Source organism: Penicillium canescens (assembly GCF_028828765.1).
Source record: "Penicillium canescens strain IBT 15451 chromosome Unknown utg000002l_segment0_segment0, whole genome shotgun sequence".
In the NCBI taxonomy this organism is placed as follows: domain Eukaryota; kingdom Fungi; phylum Ascomycota; class Eurotiomycetes; order Eurotiales; family Aspergillaceae; genus Penicillium; species Penicillium canescens.
Window position 1 is genome coordinate 4,986,885 of NW_026703964.1, and position 15,152 is coordinate 5,002,036.

The window sequence follows — 15,152 nt, forward strand, 5'->3', positions numbered from 1 at the left end:
GAGTTGTAAGGAGGGGTCCGAGGTTGGACACTTCCTTTGTCTGGCACAACTAGCTCAGCTATGCTGATATGAATATATTGATTTGTTAGGAGTGTTAACCTGATAATTTGGAAAAATCGGGAGGGATATTCCAACCCAATAACACACGCGAATTACACAGTGAACTTGCTGGCTATCACGCTATTGCAGCAAATATTAACAGAATAATCACTTTCCATAGGTCATTCGGGGCTTTAACCAAGACCATTAGGCGCTCTTGGCATTGAGCTTCGCCGCCGGAGATCCGACGCCCTAAACCTGACTGAGTCGAGGCCCAAGGCTGTACTCGGAACATTGCTTAACATCCAATCATTCCTATCTCGACGACATACGCATGTACACCCTGGTCAATTTGTTGTTGTATATGCCTCAAAGGATTCGCTTCTCCTTCTCTCATTTGCTGTATCAGTAGCCAGCGATTGTACTTCTACCAAAAGTTACTTTAGACTAGATTATGCGGGATTCTCCGCTGAGTGAAACATTCAGTTAATGTTCAGGATTACCTTAGTTATTTTAGGGAAGTCAAGTTCATAAGGACTTTCTTTTCGCCCCAGCTCCCGACGTAAATCCAGTTCTCGGAGAGTGTAATTGATCTCTCTCTTTTTGTTCTCATTTAGATTCTAGAGATTTCATAAGACAGTCAATTATTTATCTTGTGCCGCTGTGGACTGATAACAGAGAAGGGATATTTGGAGTAATTGGTATCCCACTAAATGCAACAAACATCAGAGGTATCAGAATGCAGGCTCTATATACAAACGCTCAAGTAGAACTATCCTGGCATGGGATAGTAATATAAAAAGATGCTAGTTCCAAAGATAGTGGTGGTATAAGATGCAAAATATACCCCTTAAACCTCAAAATCACCCGGAATGGGCACCACATCATTCAGCGCTGGGTTCAGTCTCTCACCAATCTCAATGCTCTCCCTTAAGATCTGACGTGCAGTCTCATCACCGACATCCATATCCTCTTTCACTAATCGTACCGCCAATTCAGGCACAAGAACAGATTGTGCGTAGCCAGCCACACCGGCAGTCTTGGCGATATGATCCGACGTAGCCAGACGACGGAGTCGCAAAGAGAATCGATCAATCACAGCTTGTAACCTAAATCGAGAAGATCCGTTAGTATCTATACAAAAAGTGAAGGGACATCGTCATTGCATACATTTTACCTGCTCCTTTCGTCCCATAATAACCACAAGTGATCGTTTCAAGTCCATCACCATCCAAGGTTAGACGGAAGTTCTTTGCCTGTCCAGATTTCATGCTGGTGTCAAGAATATTCCGATAATAACACGAAGCATCCGGAACAAGTAGCTTTTCCAATTCGGGGAAATGGCTCTGAAGCCGCTCGTCGAACGCGCCCCAATCGATTTCGGGGTATCCTTTCGTTTCCCATTCTCTCATCGCACTGCGCTCCTGGTGGGATGCGCAGAATTGCTGCTGTTCACGGATACGTTGTTTCGGCTGTGCTTCGAACAGCTCTAGAATCTCCCGTTCAACTTCTCCTTTACACATTGGACAAAGGGCTTTTCGAGGAGGTGATTCTTCTTGGTCCTCGAGTAATGACATTTCATCGAAAACAGAACCAGATGGTGAGGTGGGCAAGCTGCTCAGGGACGAGTCGCTGTCTAGCAGTATCTGCTGCAGGTCTTTGGACGATGAAGTGCCAAGGGAAGAGGCGGAGAAAGAGTCGTTGGGTAAGGTGTTAGGAGGCATGCTTTTCGAGTCTCCATTCTTCCCTCTGCCAGCAAAAGATCTCCTAGGACTCGAAGATGGCAAATCCTTCGGCATCTTAAACGTCACTTCTGGTTCTTCTTGTGATTCATATGCGTTGTCTGGTTGTTCCGCACTAGACTTCGGTGCCTTTTTCCTGGCCAGCGAGGATTTCACAGTCGCAGCTGGCTGCCTACTCACGCTTGGGACCCTTGAAAGTGGTTTCGCGTACGTGGCCCGCTTGCGCTTTGAACTCTGCGAAGACATGAAATGCGGATTGTTATCCTCGTCGCTCATGGCCCCACTGGTAGTCCGCGCAAGCCCACCCTTGCGGGATGAGCCATTATTATAGTTCTGCGGACTACCCTGCGAAATCACATAGTCATCCGCCAGCCTCTGCTCCATTGTTGTGTTGGTTCGGTCATTTCTACAGCTTTGAGAGGCATCGCTGTCATTGGCTTCCTCTTCATCCTCGGAGCTAAGTGGCGCGTCATCTATCGCGGGTTCGTATCGTTGCATGGGTTTCTCGATACTAGGTTCAACATCTAACTCGGCGTCTTCGGGGGAATTAGGCTTGTTGAAACTCGACAATAGGTGCGTTCCCGGGCCATTGCGTGTCGTTAAGCGATTTGAAGCATAACTGGCATCGCGCTTGGGTCGAGCGCCCATGCTTAATCGTTGTGGAGGGTGTTAGACGTTGCGCAATGGTTGGAGTGGAGCTAGAGCATTGAACATGTGAAACGGGTACGCGTTGATAAGTCGGGACGCGTGTGGTGCGGGCTCAAGCTCTTCACGAGCAGAAGAAATAACAGTACAAGGAATTTAACGTCGGAAGGCTGATCATGGACATTTCATTGAAGCTGGAAAGGGCTCAGATAACGTGAGGGGAACGCGAAACGCGTGACACGTGCCAGTTCCACTTCTGTACTTTAAATACCTCGATGCGCAAACATCTTCATACGCCATACTTATAGGACCCTACAGTAATTACATCTCATGCAGAGCTGTAGACCCTCATATAATTCTCTTTGCGTCCCTCAAATTGTATGGTTGAGGAGTTAACGGAGACGTAGACAAAGAACCAAGGGATAAAGAACAGTATGAAATACATTCACTTGAGCGCCAACGACACCAACGACTTGACATTGTTTTCTGTAAGGCCGAGGATGTATAAAATGTGTATAACTCGTATTGGTAGTTCAATGAAGAAAAAAAGATAAAATGAAATCAAGATGCCATTACCCAAAAATCCCATTTGTTACGGAGAGTATATACGTTCTAGGGTTACGATGCACGCCACTTTTCCTAGCTGACCGAAGCCCTGGAGAGTTATGACCATATCGTGATAGTTGAAAAAGCCAGGGCTGTTTTTACAAACAGACAAACGGATTTGTATACAAGCAGATAACGACCAAACCAAATACGCCCGTGCAAGCCATGCACCTCGTAATCTTAACGGAAGAGAAGAAAGGAAAAAGTATATAGAGGGAATAAAAAGAAGAAAAGAGGTGTGGAAGAAACAAAATTTAAGACAGAGATTACTCAAACGTCATTGAGATCTCGCCATCCCCATGTCCCGTGTCTTGGTCTGCCCAAGCATTAGGCTCCATAGCCATGGCGCCGACAGCAGTTGTGCCAATAGTAGGCATTGTAGGCATTGTAGCTGCAGACCGTAGCTCGGGCCGAGCAAGAGGGTCGTTGTTGGATTTTGGGGATTCATGGAAAGAGGTATCAAAGGTCATTTCGAACTCGTCCTTTGGTATGGTGGAATGTTCATTCGGGCCGTGAGGAGAGTATGGTCCCGAGGCTTGCGGGGGCTCTGAAGAAACTCGGGAAGGGGGTGGAAGGTCGGGTGTCTTAGGTGTTTTTGGTGTCTTAGGAGTAGGAGAAGGCTGAGCAGGTGGGTCTGACGGGGGGTTCAGGTCTAGCTTCATCGGAGGCATGGTCGACTCTAGCTGTTTAACTTCGATGGCCTCCGAGGCCAACTCGGTTCGAATGGCTTCGATATCGAAGAGCACCGTACCAGGGCTGTCGGTGTCGTTTGAATCGCGCGGGGCATTGTTTCGGTCAATGTCGTAGGTCTCCCATTTCTTCTTTTCGGCCATCTTGCCTCGCTTGAAGAGACCGAAGCGCTTCTTTTCTGGCTTTGCTTCTGCTTCTCGGCGGGCTTCGTCGATTTCACGAATGAGCTCTCGCTGGCGTTCGGCGTGGTTGTCTGGGTCTGGGTCTTCGATTTCTGCGAACTCATCCTCGAGAACTTCCCATCCGACCTCCCGCAGGATGCGAGGCATTGCGGTACGGTAGTCCATATGGCCGTTGACGAGCCGTGTGATATCGAAGTTCTCAATACCTGGGATGCCTTCCACAGCCGCGAGGCCGGCCACACGCATGATACCGCCACTTGTAGCTCGGAAGAGGTAGCCCAGGATCCAATCATTTGTGGCGTAGCCGTTCACAAATCGGCCAGACACTACACTCCGAGCCTTGAGGTATTCATCTTTGTTTGCAACAACGGGCGACCCGAACAAGTATACGTTCTGAATGAGTCCGTGGGCACCCTTGTCGGCCAGCTCTTTGAGACAGGAAAAGATGACACGCGCGCCGAGTGAGAAACCGAGCAGGGTAATGGGCCGGTTACCGAGATTTCGATCTTGCAAGGAATCGGCCATGACAAGACCGGCAGAGTTGGCGCGAGCCAATGAGACGATCCAGGGATTGTCAATCAAATATGCGAGTTTAGTCAGGACAAGAGGAAGTTGCAATGATGCCATCAACGCCATCAAGACGGTGCTGCCCAGAACTTGTTGCAGACCCTGAGTTAATGCCTAGATCGCTTGTTAGGTTATGCATGGATATCATACGTCTTGGGAACTTACCTCCGTTGCCAGAATGTTGATGGTGTCACCCATACTTCGAAGCATTTCAGGCTCCCACAGCACGGAATAGATATCGCCCATGATCGGATCGACGGTACTGAAAGGCAGGCGAACATCATCGACCTTGCCAGTCATCCATCCCGAAACCGTCACAATAAGATTGACCTTTTTATTATTATGAAGAGGACGGTACTCGAACGTTTGAACAGCACCAGTCCGGCGATGTGAAGCCCTCATACCAATAGTACTTCCGCCAAGTGTAGCACCGGAAGCGATCAGGGCGGTACCACCAGCTCCTCCTAGGAACGCACTTGTTCCGGAGATACCCACAGTAGTAAGACCAGCTGCAAGACCAGCTCCAATGACAGGAGCTAACAGTCCGGCGGAAAGGCCAATGACCAGTCCGCCACCCACTGTCGCCAGGCCCATAATCATATACTTCTGTTTCAAGGCCATCTTGCGGCGCTTTTCCATATGATCTGACTCGTCCCAGTTCTCTTTGTCTGCTTGCTCTTGCATCTCGAGTGAATCCGTGACACGCTTCTCGAACCGAGAGATCTGCAGCCATGTTACATCCAAAGCTGCACCGACCCTTTCCAAGAGCGTTCGTGACCGAGCATCATATGCCGAGTCTGCGATCAGCACAAGGAATAGGTCACAGAGCACGGTCCATCGGAGATCGATGTCGATTCGATCAGTAGTAGGCATCTGAGAAGGAGTCGTGACCTCTGGGGGTTCCTCGGTCTCCTGAGCTTCATATGGCGGTGGAGGGTCCGATTCAGAGGATGTATCTGACTCTGCCGACAGCCTCAGTTGTGGGTCCTTTTTGAGACTGGGAGACTCCGCCGTAGATGTAGAAGTTTTCGGGTCATTCTCGGCCATGGGGTTTTTGACTCGCGCATTTTGCATGAGTGGTCGTACCAGGTCCTCTGGTTGCACGCCATGCTCCGCAAGTTGTTCGATCATAATCTGCTCAGCTGAATTGATATCCATATGAGCATAGACTCGAGCCATGATCGCTTGGCCCCATTTCCTCATGGCATCCGACGCTTTCTGCATTACTTTGCGTGTAGATTTCGTCGTGGAGATGGATGCCAAATCACGGTTCATAGCATGGATGGACAGCCTGACAACTCCCACATATGCGATCTTTTGGGTCTCATTGAGCAAGTCTTTGGTAGCCTGGAGCTGGCTGATTGAGTCTCGAAGCTCCTCGCCAACTAGACCGGCAGAGTTTCCTCCTGTCTCTCGGAATAAATAGCTTGTGTCCTCATCTAGACTTGTGGCAGACTGGGCATCTTCATCAAGTTGCACTCGGGTATAGCCTTTCCCAGCTCCTCCTAGTCCTTGGTATACGGCCTCGTCGTCTTCTTCCTTGGCACCTTTGGCGATCAATCTCCCATAGTCATCGTAGTAGTCGAATTCTCCAAGGGCGGGCATCGACTTCCATTCCTCGGGTTCCTCCTCTGAGTCGTCGCTCACGGGGTGTGATTGTTGTGGTTGGTTCAGTCGCTGATGGGACCATTCCGACATCTCGGCGGGTTTGGGCTTTGAGGTCGACGTACGGGGCCGAGCAGTAGCATCCAGATCGTGTGATTTCTCTGCATCTTCAGGAGCAGCGCCTTGGCCCTCCAGATCCTTGTTTGGTTGTTCTGTGTTGTTGACCTTGGCCAGCTCAGGGGCCGTCTCACCTTCGGGCTTGTCCTGCGGCTCTGGTTTCGCTGGCTTCTTCAGAGCTTCACTATAGCTTGTCGAGCCTGCAGCTGTCTCCTGGATTTCGTGATTGGCATTTTCGTTTGCGGGTGGCTCGCTGGTGGGGGGATCGGGTTTGTGGCGTGCGCGGATGGGAAGGCCAAAATCATCGACCTCGTCTGGTTCTGTAGATTCATGCTTCGCTGTCTCTACGGCCGATTCGGACGTCGCTGGTTGAGGGGCTCGTTCTGTGTCTCTCCCATTTTGGTTTGTGGGGGAGCCTCCTTGGGGAAGCTGAGGTGAATCAGGCGCATTCGACGGGGAGGTGGGTTTGTCGGAGGTGTCAACGGTGACACCCGAGGTTACGGTCATGGTTTCATGGACAAGAGAACCCCAGAGGCTCCAAGAGGGGTGATGTGTGGGATCCCAGTGGCACGTTGCTTCGCACGTTCCTTCGCGATAGCTTCAAGAGCTCACCCATCCGGCTCACAGTTGGCTAGGTGTTGTATTTCGACGTATTTCGACCTGTCAGTCTCGTTTAGTGCAATATTGCATGCCCGATGGGGGGCCAATTGATGGTCATCGGACTGGATCTCCGCAAGTGACGATCGGTGGCCACGCGGCGAAAAGGAGTGCTAGGCGGACAATGCGGGATATCAAATAAAACCACAGTGTTATACTCAACACTTGGATATTGAAGGATATTGAATATTTATTGAGTATAAGACATATGGATACTCCGTACTCTGCGCAGTTTTGTTGGTTTGCATTGCAAGGCCGAAAGCGGACACCCCTCCAGCTTCCCCAGAATGTTTTTGTCAATACTTCATGAAAACAGCTTCGCTCTACTTTGTTTTGCCACTTTTCATCCACAATATAAGTTAATTTACAATATAATACGTCCATATTGTCTATGTGCTGTCTACTGGGTTGGCGTGGCCAAAAGGCTCGCGGTACCGCGCAGTAACTGTGAATATCGTCATATCCTGATACAAAACAAAGACCCTGGACCGCAGATATCGGAGCTCATAAAACATGATACCTTCCGAGTCAGCCTTGGAGCTTTCCTATCTGCAGAATCCCGAATGAATACGAGGGCAACGCCTCAGCCTTGCCCAATGCGGTATCGTCCATACCCGAGTAAGAAGCGAAATCTCACCAGCTCAAGGCCCGATAGCAAACATCAAAGTACGGGCGAGGCGTCTCTGATAAGTACTTGGACGAAACAAAGAAAAGATCCGAGCATGGGGGACGTCATGTCGATCGGGTTCGACTGAGGCAGTGCGGGTGCTTTTGCCCGGGACTTCAAAGACGTCGTATATTACTTGCAGCTGAGGATCGCTCTGTCTGTTTCCCCGGCCAAACAAAGTGCGAGAATCATCCTCATGGCGTCATGCACGGGGATTGCGGACTTGACGGGGCGTTGAGTCACTTGTGCAGCTTGAGGCTCCCCAAGCTTCTTGGCATTTCTTCCCCGTACATCAGATTTGCTACTTGATCAGGGCAACTTTCTTTCTTCTTCTGTTTCCCCACATGCTTCATCCTACCTAAGACCCTGCGCAGCCTACAACGCAATCCGATCATGACGCAGAGTAGGATCTCTCTCTGACAATGAGATGACCCCGCTAACAGCCACTCTCTTTCAAGGTTCCCAGGCTTCCATTGTTAAGATCGCCGGTGCGGGGCTGCGGCTCTCACTGCTTCTTAATGCCGCAGCTTGTCAACTTGCGCAGTCCAAGCTGGAGATACACAGCATCGCCAAGGGCATCTCACTATTTGCTTTAACCCTCAAGGATGCTGGACAGACTATTGAATCAACGGGCTTCCATCGGACACCAGAGGCAACAGAGAAGGCATGGGAGATCGCTGGCCAGGGCCAGATGATTTTCATCGAGATTGAACACATGCTGGACATGCTAAAGTCAACCGATAGGGATGATGACCTGAGGAGGATTCCTCTCCAAGAGAGACTCAAGTGGTGCTTTCAGAAGCAGCACGTAACCTACTTGCTTGCACAACTTGATTCTCTTAAGCTCAGTCTGATTGTTTTACTTCAGATTTTACAGCTTGGGAGTATCATCAAATCCAACGTTGATGATGGAATCGATGCTGAGTCGTTGCCATCAGTTGCTGATGACACCATCGCCCAAGAAAAAGCAGACTCGCAGAACATGATCATTGTACGTTACTGGTCATTGAAACGTCTTGACCGGCTCTGGGATCTCGTGGAACAGGAGGCGAGAGATGCAGCAACCAGCCAGACAAATCAGAGAATTCATTCAAATTATTTGTCAAGCACGGCTTCCGCGTCGAAGCCATCGGTTGCTGCTACTCGTGCCTCTGATCCTATCCGAATGCCTGTCGTGACTTTTGGAGAAAGTGATGTTGGTCTGAGCAACATGGAACGATCGCCAAAGGATATGGTGCAGCTTTCTGAAAGTGCCATGAACCGTTTACTTTCAATCTGGGTGCCCCTTATTGATCTTTCGAAGGTACAAAATGCTGGAAAGTTGATCGATGCATCTGGAAAGCATGCCCAACCTCGTGTCTATGTCTCCTCTGACACTGACGATGATGACGCCGGATCGGACTTTGAGGGCCTCGATGTACGGGGCTACTATATCGAGGGACCCACAGTTGACTGGAGAGACCCCCATTCCCAAGAAGCACGACAGCAAGCCGCTGAACTCCGCCGAAAGTATTCAAATTACCAGGCTCGGGTAGAAATCGAGTCAGAGCCGGAAGATATAATCAAGCGGGGAGACAGTCGAAATAATTCCAGGATCATTATTGACTCGAGCGACGAGGGCGAGCAAAGATCAACTCTCAGTCCCTCTCACAGCAAGCAGGTTCCCAGTCGCGTCCACGCCAGCAGTCTCTCCTCTCGATATCCCTCTAGCTGGACCAATACAGAGAACCGGCCATATCCAAGTGGCAGCTTCCCACCTCCTATCCACACCCTACCACGCCCACCACCGCACTTCTCAGGACCACCGTCACCTCACTCACAAACGAAACCACCCCAAGCATATCCTCAAAGCACACCACAGCAACCCTACAATCATAATAATTCCCAGCCCTATGCCCCAACCCCTCGATCAATCCCAGTAAACAAACAAACCGGTCCCTCCATGACAACACCCTACCCATCCTCCCGAGGCCACTCACCAAACCAAGTCCATTTCGGGCCTCCGTGGGGCCAGCCCCAAGCCCCATATAACAACAACCCACAGCGCCGGCCCCATCCATCAGTCTACCCACTCTCGACATCTACACCCGAAATGGGCTTCCAACCCCCATCGCCTCGCTCACGACATCGATCACCAACCCGCTCGCGTCACTACTCCTCGCGCAGCTCCCGCGATTCCCATGATTCCCATGATTCCCGAGAACCAAGGGAGGAGGCTAAGGAGCGCCGGAAAGACTTAACTAAGAAAGCTACAAGGGGCTTAGCTGGTATTGGTGCTATCGCCGGGTTCTTAGATGCGTTGGAGGCATTTAGCCTTACCTGATTTCTTTTATGCACTTGGATCCATGCTGCTATGAGTTTGGTTGTAAACTTTCTTTCTCTTTACATTCTTTTCATTTGGTCTCGGCGTCTGGTGAACCCCATTCGGGTTCGGTGGTCCGATTTTGATACCCATGGCTACCTGTCTATTACAATATTTATTTCCATACATATCCAACTAGTTCATAAACCCCACGAGCACCCTGTTTCAGAGCAATGACTGACCTGCATGGTTTCCGCGAACAAAAAAGTTACCCCGAAGATTGTCCATGGAGATTCCCCGAGGGCCCCTGTTCCTGGTTTTCATCGGAGATACAGTACTCTATTCGGTGATCTTCCCGTAACTACACCATTATAAGCTCACAGCATATCCACAGCGGTGATGAGTATATGGGGTTCTCGGGAGATATAGTTAACATATGCCGAGCTGAAGGCTTATCAATTTCCAAACATCTACCACCCCCCAACCCTCAATAACACATCGCATCCTTAACAAATTTCGGATCCGGCTTCGGATTCGGATTCGGAAGCATGTTGTATCAACACCTAAACAATCCACAATGCACAACTACACCCACCTGCACATATCTATGCATGCATATCTATGTATAGTCCTACCAAGCACCAACATATCCCAGCCCGCCAAGAACCCAAATACCCACCGACCCATTCACAGGTAATCGGACTCTACACACCGCGGAACTTCCGATCCTCCCGATGTTCCGTGATATGCCGCCATATCATTTTTTTCGAGCCCGGGTAAATGGGGGTAAATGCGTTGAGGTGAACGGCCGGTTGGGTTTTTTTGTTCCTTTTTGGTTTTTGGTTTTGGTATTTGGGCATTCGGTATTAATATTCGCATAGGCCCGGTTTCTGGGTTTGGGTTGATTTTTTCTTTTTCCTTTCTTTTTGCCTGCTTGGCTTTTGGTTGGGTATCGGCTTGTTTTGTTGGGGTTTTCTATACTTCGACCTGGACTGAAGCTTGACACACACTCTCTCACTTCTCTTTATTGATTGAGTAGAGATTTGGTCTCTATTTGGTGAGTAAAGTATGTCTTTGTTCATTATTTTGTTCCTATTCCTGTGGTTTGTCGGGTTTACTAACCCCACTCAATAGTTATATAACATATGCATGCAAACACAACACAGCCAACCGTGTTGATATCCTAAGAATCAATGGATATACTCCAACGAGCATGTGCACACCAAACTCCGCATCTCAGCCTGGTCCGATCTGATCTGGTCTGATCTGACACTGCTCACCCTATCAGCGCCAACTGAACTATCAGAACTCGGGCAGCGGCGGCATCCCAAAATACTCCCATCAGGCAACCACCCATCAAGCTCCATGCCCGTCCCATGCATCCCTGGAGCTTGTGGCTGACCCTGGCTTTGACCCTGATGAACCTGAACATGCCCCTGGGCCGGCATCCGCTGTGCCTCATAGGCAAACTGCGGCTGCATGGCTGGATGTGAATGCGCAGGCAAAGGCTGATACCCCGGTGGGATGGAATGGAAGAAATGTGGATTCTGCGCATCCATCGGACTCGGACCAGCCCCGGGCCACATTCCCGGTCCTCCGCTCATTGCTACATAGCCGCTTTCTATTCCCGGTGCGTGTGGTGGGATGGGACTCACGGCTGCTGAGACGGGGTAGGGGTCCATTCCTGGTTGTGTTTGTGTGTTTGGGTTCACGTTCACGTTCAGGTGGGTGTGGGAGTGATTTGAAGAGGGTGTTGCGGTACTGTGGTGTGATCCTGGTCCAATACCTGGTGTTTGAGCTGATATGCCCATCGGCTCTCTTGTGACTCCTGTTCCGGTTGATGGACTAGTCCCCAATCCAACTCCCACCCCAATATTCCCGCTATACCGTCTTTCCAATCGTTCATACCAATCCCGTCCTCTGACGCCGACGACCTGATACCACCGACTAGGAATCTTGTACTTTCCACCACCGCCCGCCTCGCCAAGTTTCGCAGCAACAGCATCCAGATAATATGCCACATTCACCGTCTCGGGCGTGATGACTTCTCCCAGTGCCCCAGTCCGCACAGAGAAATGAATCTTCAGCAATGCTGTCACGGCCGTCGCTAGCCGTGTGTACATCAAGTTGGGCAATTTCCGCATCGTGTCTATGCTGCATGCTAGGACTGCGTCTAGCATTTCCTGCGCGGCGTTCATCCATTTCATGTTTATGTCGATGCGGATTGCGCTGAGGGTGTTTGTGCTGGTAGGCTGTTGTGTGTTTGTTCGGATTGGGGCAGTCGTTGGGTCTGGATCTGAGGATTCGGGATCATTTTCGTGTTCGTCGTCGAGGGTTGGGAGCGTGAAGTAGCGTCTTTTTATTGCGTCTGGGTCGCGGTAGCCTTCGCCTACGCCTAGTTCGTACATTGCCAGGGCTGTGGAGCGGTATTCGAGGATCATTGGAACTGGAGTCGGGCGGTGTTAGTTTTGATGGGCTGGGAATGGGATGCTTGGAGAAGGACTTACCTGTCAGCATGGCTGAAGGAGTATTCTTCTTCCATGTATCCATTCGCTTGTCGAACCATCGCAGCACGGCTTGTACTCTTGACTCCGTCAAAGGCGAGGTGGCACTGGTATCATCCAGACCGAACGAAGACATCGCCTCGTCTGTTATACGCTGAAGCTCGAACCACACAGCCAAATGCTGATCTGTTCGGTGGGGGAGTGTTCGAGATGTTTGACACATTCGGTCACCCAGTCGTTAAACTGGAGGAGATTCTGTCGACGTGTTTTCATCGCCACCGTTGAGCCAAGGTGGTAGCAGCCCAGAACCGCTCTTGCTTGTTCAGCCAGCAACTCATCGTGCGGCTCAGGTCTGTTCTTCCGGTCGGACTTCTTCGAGACTCGACGCTTGTTGGCGAGACCGATTTCAAGCGCCATCGTCGAGGCGATGTGCGTGTACTGATAGAATTGCAGTTTCAGGGGCGACGCTGGTGGGAAGTAAAAGACAATCATGAGGAGAAGGGCTTGCACTAATTCTAGTGATTTCTCGCCTTCGATGAAGAACCTTTCGGAATAGAGCCGGACCATCTCGCGATTTAACACCGCTGCCAATCCAGCGTCGACGGATATTGATGTGGCCGCGATGACGGAGAGAAAGAGGACTGGCTTTGTCTGTCGCAGTTGCGCTGCCGTTGTATTCAGGGGCAAGACGACCAACGGGAAGAGATATGCGAGCTCGTGGATGAAATATGCCACCAACTGCTCTGCGTCTTCTAGAGAGAGAATACCCCGGTCGATCACATCCTCAACAGGCGGAGTCTCCTCCATCTCAAAACCAGGTGGCAACCCAGCGAAAGACGGAGGACCCGAAAAGGGCACACCATCATGCCCACCAGGATGGGTATTCATCAACTCAGGCGAATAATCCATGTATCGATCCGAAGAATGTGCAGAATGATCCCGCATAATTTTCAGCTCCCCATCGCCCTCCAAATCCCGATCATCAACCTCACTACCCTCCGACTCGGGCTCACTTTCCTCCCGAATCCGACCCTTCAACAGCGAACGCATCATCCGCATCTCCTTCTCCAACTGTGCCACACGTGAGTCCGTCCGCTTACGGGGCCGGCGTCTCTGCGGGGGCACGAAGACGCAAGTCCTCTTCCCCTTCGCACATCGCTGGCACTGATTAGGCGTGGACGGGCTAGGCAAACAGCGTACCTTGAGACTTCTGCATGACTCACAGGAGCGGTTCAGCTGCTGTGCCGAGCCCGGTTGCAGTGTGCTTGATTCTCCCAGGGGTGTGGAGGCCTCTGACATGTTCACTTCCACTGGATCTTGGATCTTGGACTTGGGGGCCCGTGATAGTGGGCTATCCTAGCACTATCTTGTGAGATTGGGGGGGTCGAGAGTGAGTTGGGCACACCCTATAGGCATAAAATTATGTCTGTGGACACACGACACACAAATAGCGCACTTTCTCTCGAACCGGGAACGTAAACGGCCTCAAAGGTAAATCCGGGCCAAGTGTTAGTGTGTATTTCGACTCATCGTATCGAATGAATGTCAAAATGGGAGCACATGAACAAATGTAACGAAAACTAGTCGGGAGTCATTGGTATCAGAAAGAAACATGTGAGAGTCGAAAGGTGGAAGAAATTAGGTAAGAATGAACAGGTCCAAGATCTCCTGGGGTAAGCAGTGAGCCAATACTTAGACGCAAAATTCAGGGTCCAAAGATGCCAACCTCGGTGGCTGGAAATGGGAGGAACAGGCAGTGAAGTTATAGAGTTAAAACCTAACCAATCAGGCACTTCAAATATCTCCACTATAAGTTAATATTGGCCCATCAGCGCCCGACGGCTATTCCCGATTTGCTCGAATTGGTGCAGTTTGCGAATTGACTTCGCTGTAGACTGTCTGATGGATCCTTTAAACTTTGGTTAGGACACCGGGTCGTTTGGACTTTCTTAGGGTTACACTTCAGAACGTGACATTGAACGTTATACGAGAATTCCCCGAATATACCGAGTCCGATGGGATTTTCGGTCTATTACATGAGACAAGATTCAATTTAGAGAATAGCCGGGATATTCGTTGAATTCGGCTTCAAAGAGAGTATAAAAGAAAAGATCAATCATAATGATAAAGTATCACAATTAAATCTATTTTTACTGCAACATGAGCGATCTGCAACATAAACTCGACGCCGTCGATCCAGATAGATTGGATGAGCAACAAAAAACCCAGTTACTGCAAGCATGTGACAGACTACGGACTCGGCTGGAGAGTCCTTTGGTGATTGCCTCACGTCTAGTATTTTCGGTATGCCGTGTGGATCCCCTGTGGAGGTAATTGACAGGCAATTGACATGTGGTAGGGCCACCAAGGAATGGCTATTCGATTAGCTGTGGACTTGAAGCTGTTTGATGCTATATCCAACTGTCATGGTGCGTTCAATATTGAGCAATTGCAGATTAAGGCCGATCCCCTGCTTGCCAGTAAGTTGGCATCCATTCTTAATCCGTGTGCTGTGCTTGTGTTGACAGTGTTGTGATCTGAAGCTCGCCAAGCACTGCTAATGCTTGGCTGAGCAGCGCTATAGAGAGCTTCAGAGCACTTGGTTGAATGCATCAAGCAACGTGGCCTTTTCATATTGCTAGTGAGCTGATCACGCAATAGTTTCATGAAAGGCATATCGTATGCATTTGACCATTATAAATAGCTATAGAGAAGCCTCCTTCGGGAGGTAGACTTAAATCATCTCGTTTTACTGCCCATTGCTCATGCATAGTGCTTCTCAGACCATTGTAAATTACAACAGGTTATGAGCCCGGCTTCGTCTCCGTA

At 50.0% G+C, this 15,152-nt stretch overlaps 5 protein-coding genes across 5 annotated transcripts; 1 reads left to right on the forward strand and 4 right to left on the reverse strand.

Annotated features, from left to right (window-relative positions):
* Nucleotides 1-889: 889 nt before the first annotated feature.
* On the reverse strand, nucleotides 890-2,429 carry N7446_003119 (RTC4 family protein; the record flags this gene model as incomplete). Its single annotated transcript, XM_058511868.1, has 2 exons — nucleotides 890-1,148; nucleotides 1,210-2,429. 2 exons carry the CDS (start codon nucleotides 2,427-2,429, stop codon nucleotides 890-892), a joined length of 1,479 nt encoding a protein of 492 aa, XP_058377404.1.
* Nucleotides 2,430-3,184: 755 nt separating this feature from the next.
* On the reverse strand, nucleotides 3,185-6,700 carry N7446_003120 (TMCO4 family protein; the record flags this gene model as incomplete). The annotated part of the gene is made up of 2 exons (XM_058511869.1): nucleotides 3,185-4,585; nucleotides 4,637-6,700. 2 exons carry the CDS (start codon nucleotides 6,698-6,700, stop codon nucleotides 3,299-3,301), a joined length of 3,351 nt encoding a protein of 1,116 aa, XP_058377405.1. The 3' UTR covers nucleotides 3,185-3,298.
* A 1,210-nt stretch (nucleotides 6,701-7,910) lies between these two features.
* N7446_003121 (proline-rich domain-containing protein) lies at nucleotides 7,911-9,840 on the forward strand (the record flags this gene model as incomplete). Its single annotated transcript, XM_058511870.1, has 2 exons — nucleotides 7,911-7,920; nucleotides 7,976-9,840. The coding sequence occupies 2 exons, from the start codon at nucleotides 7,911-7,913 to the stop codon at nucleotides 9,838-9,840; spliced, it is 1,875 nt and encodes a 624-aa protein (XP_058377406.1).
* Nucleotides 9,841-11,009: 1,169 nt separating this feature from the next.
* On the reverse strand, nucleotides 11,010-12,459 carry N7446_003122 (uncharacterized protein; the record flags this gene model as incomplete). Its single annotated transcript, XM_058511871.1, has 2 exons — nucleotides 11,010-12,265; nucleotides 12,327-12,459. The coding sequence occupies 2 exons, from the start codon at nucleotides 12,457-12,459 to the stop codon at nucleotides 11,010-11,012; spliced, it is 1,389 nt and encodes a 462-aa protein (XP_058377407.1).
* Nucleotides 12,460-12,470: 11 nt separating this feature from the next.
* Nucleotides 12,471-13,622, reverse strand: N7446_003123 (uncharacterized protein; the record flags this gene model as incomplete). Its single annotated transcript, XM_058511872.1, has 1 exon — nucleotides 12,471-13,622. One exon carries the CDS (start codon nucleotides 13,620-13,622, stop codon nucleotides 12,471-12,473), a length of 1,152 nt encoding a protein of 383 aa, XP_058377408.1.
* Between the last annotated feature and the right edge of the window lie 1,530 nt (nucleotides 13,623-15,152).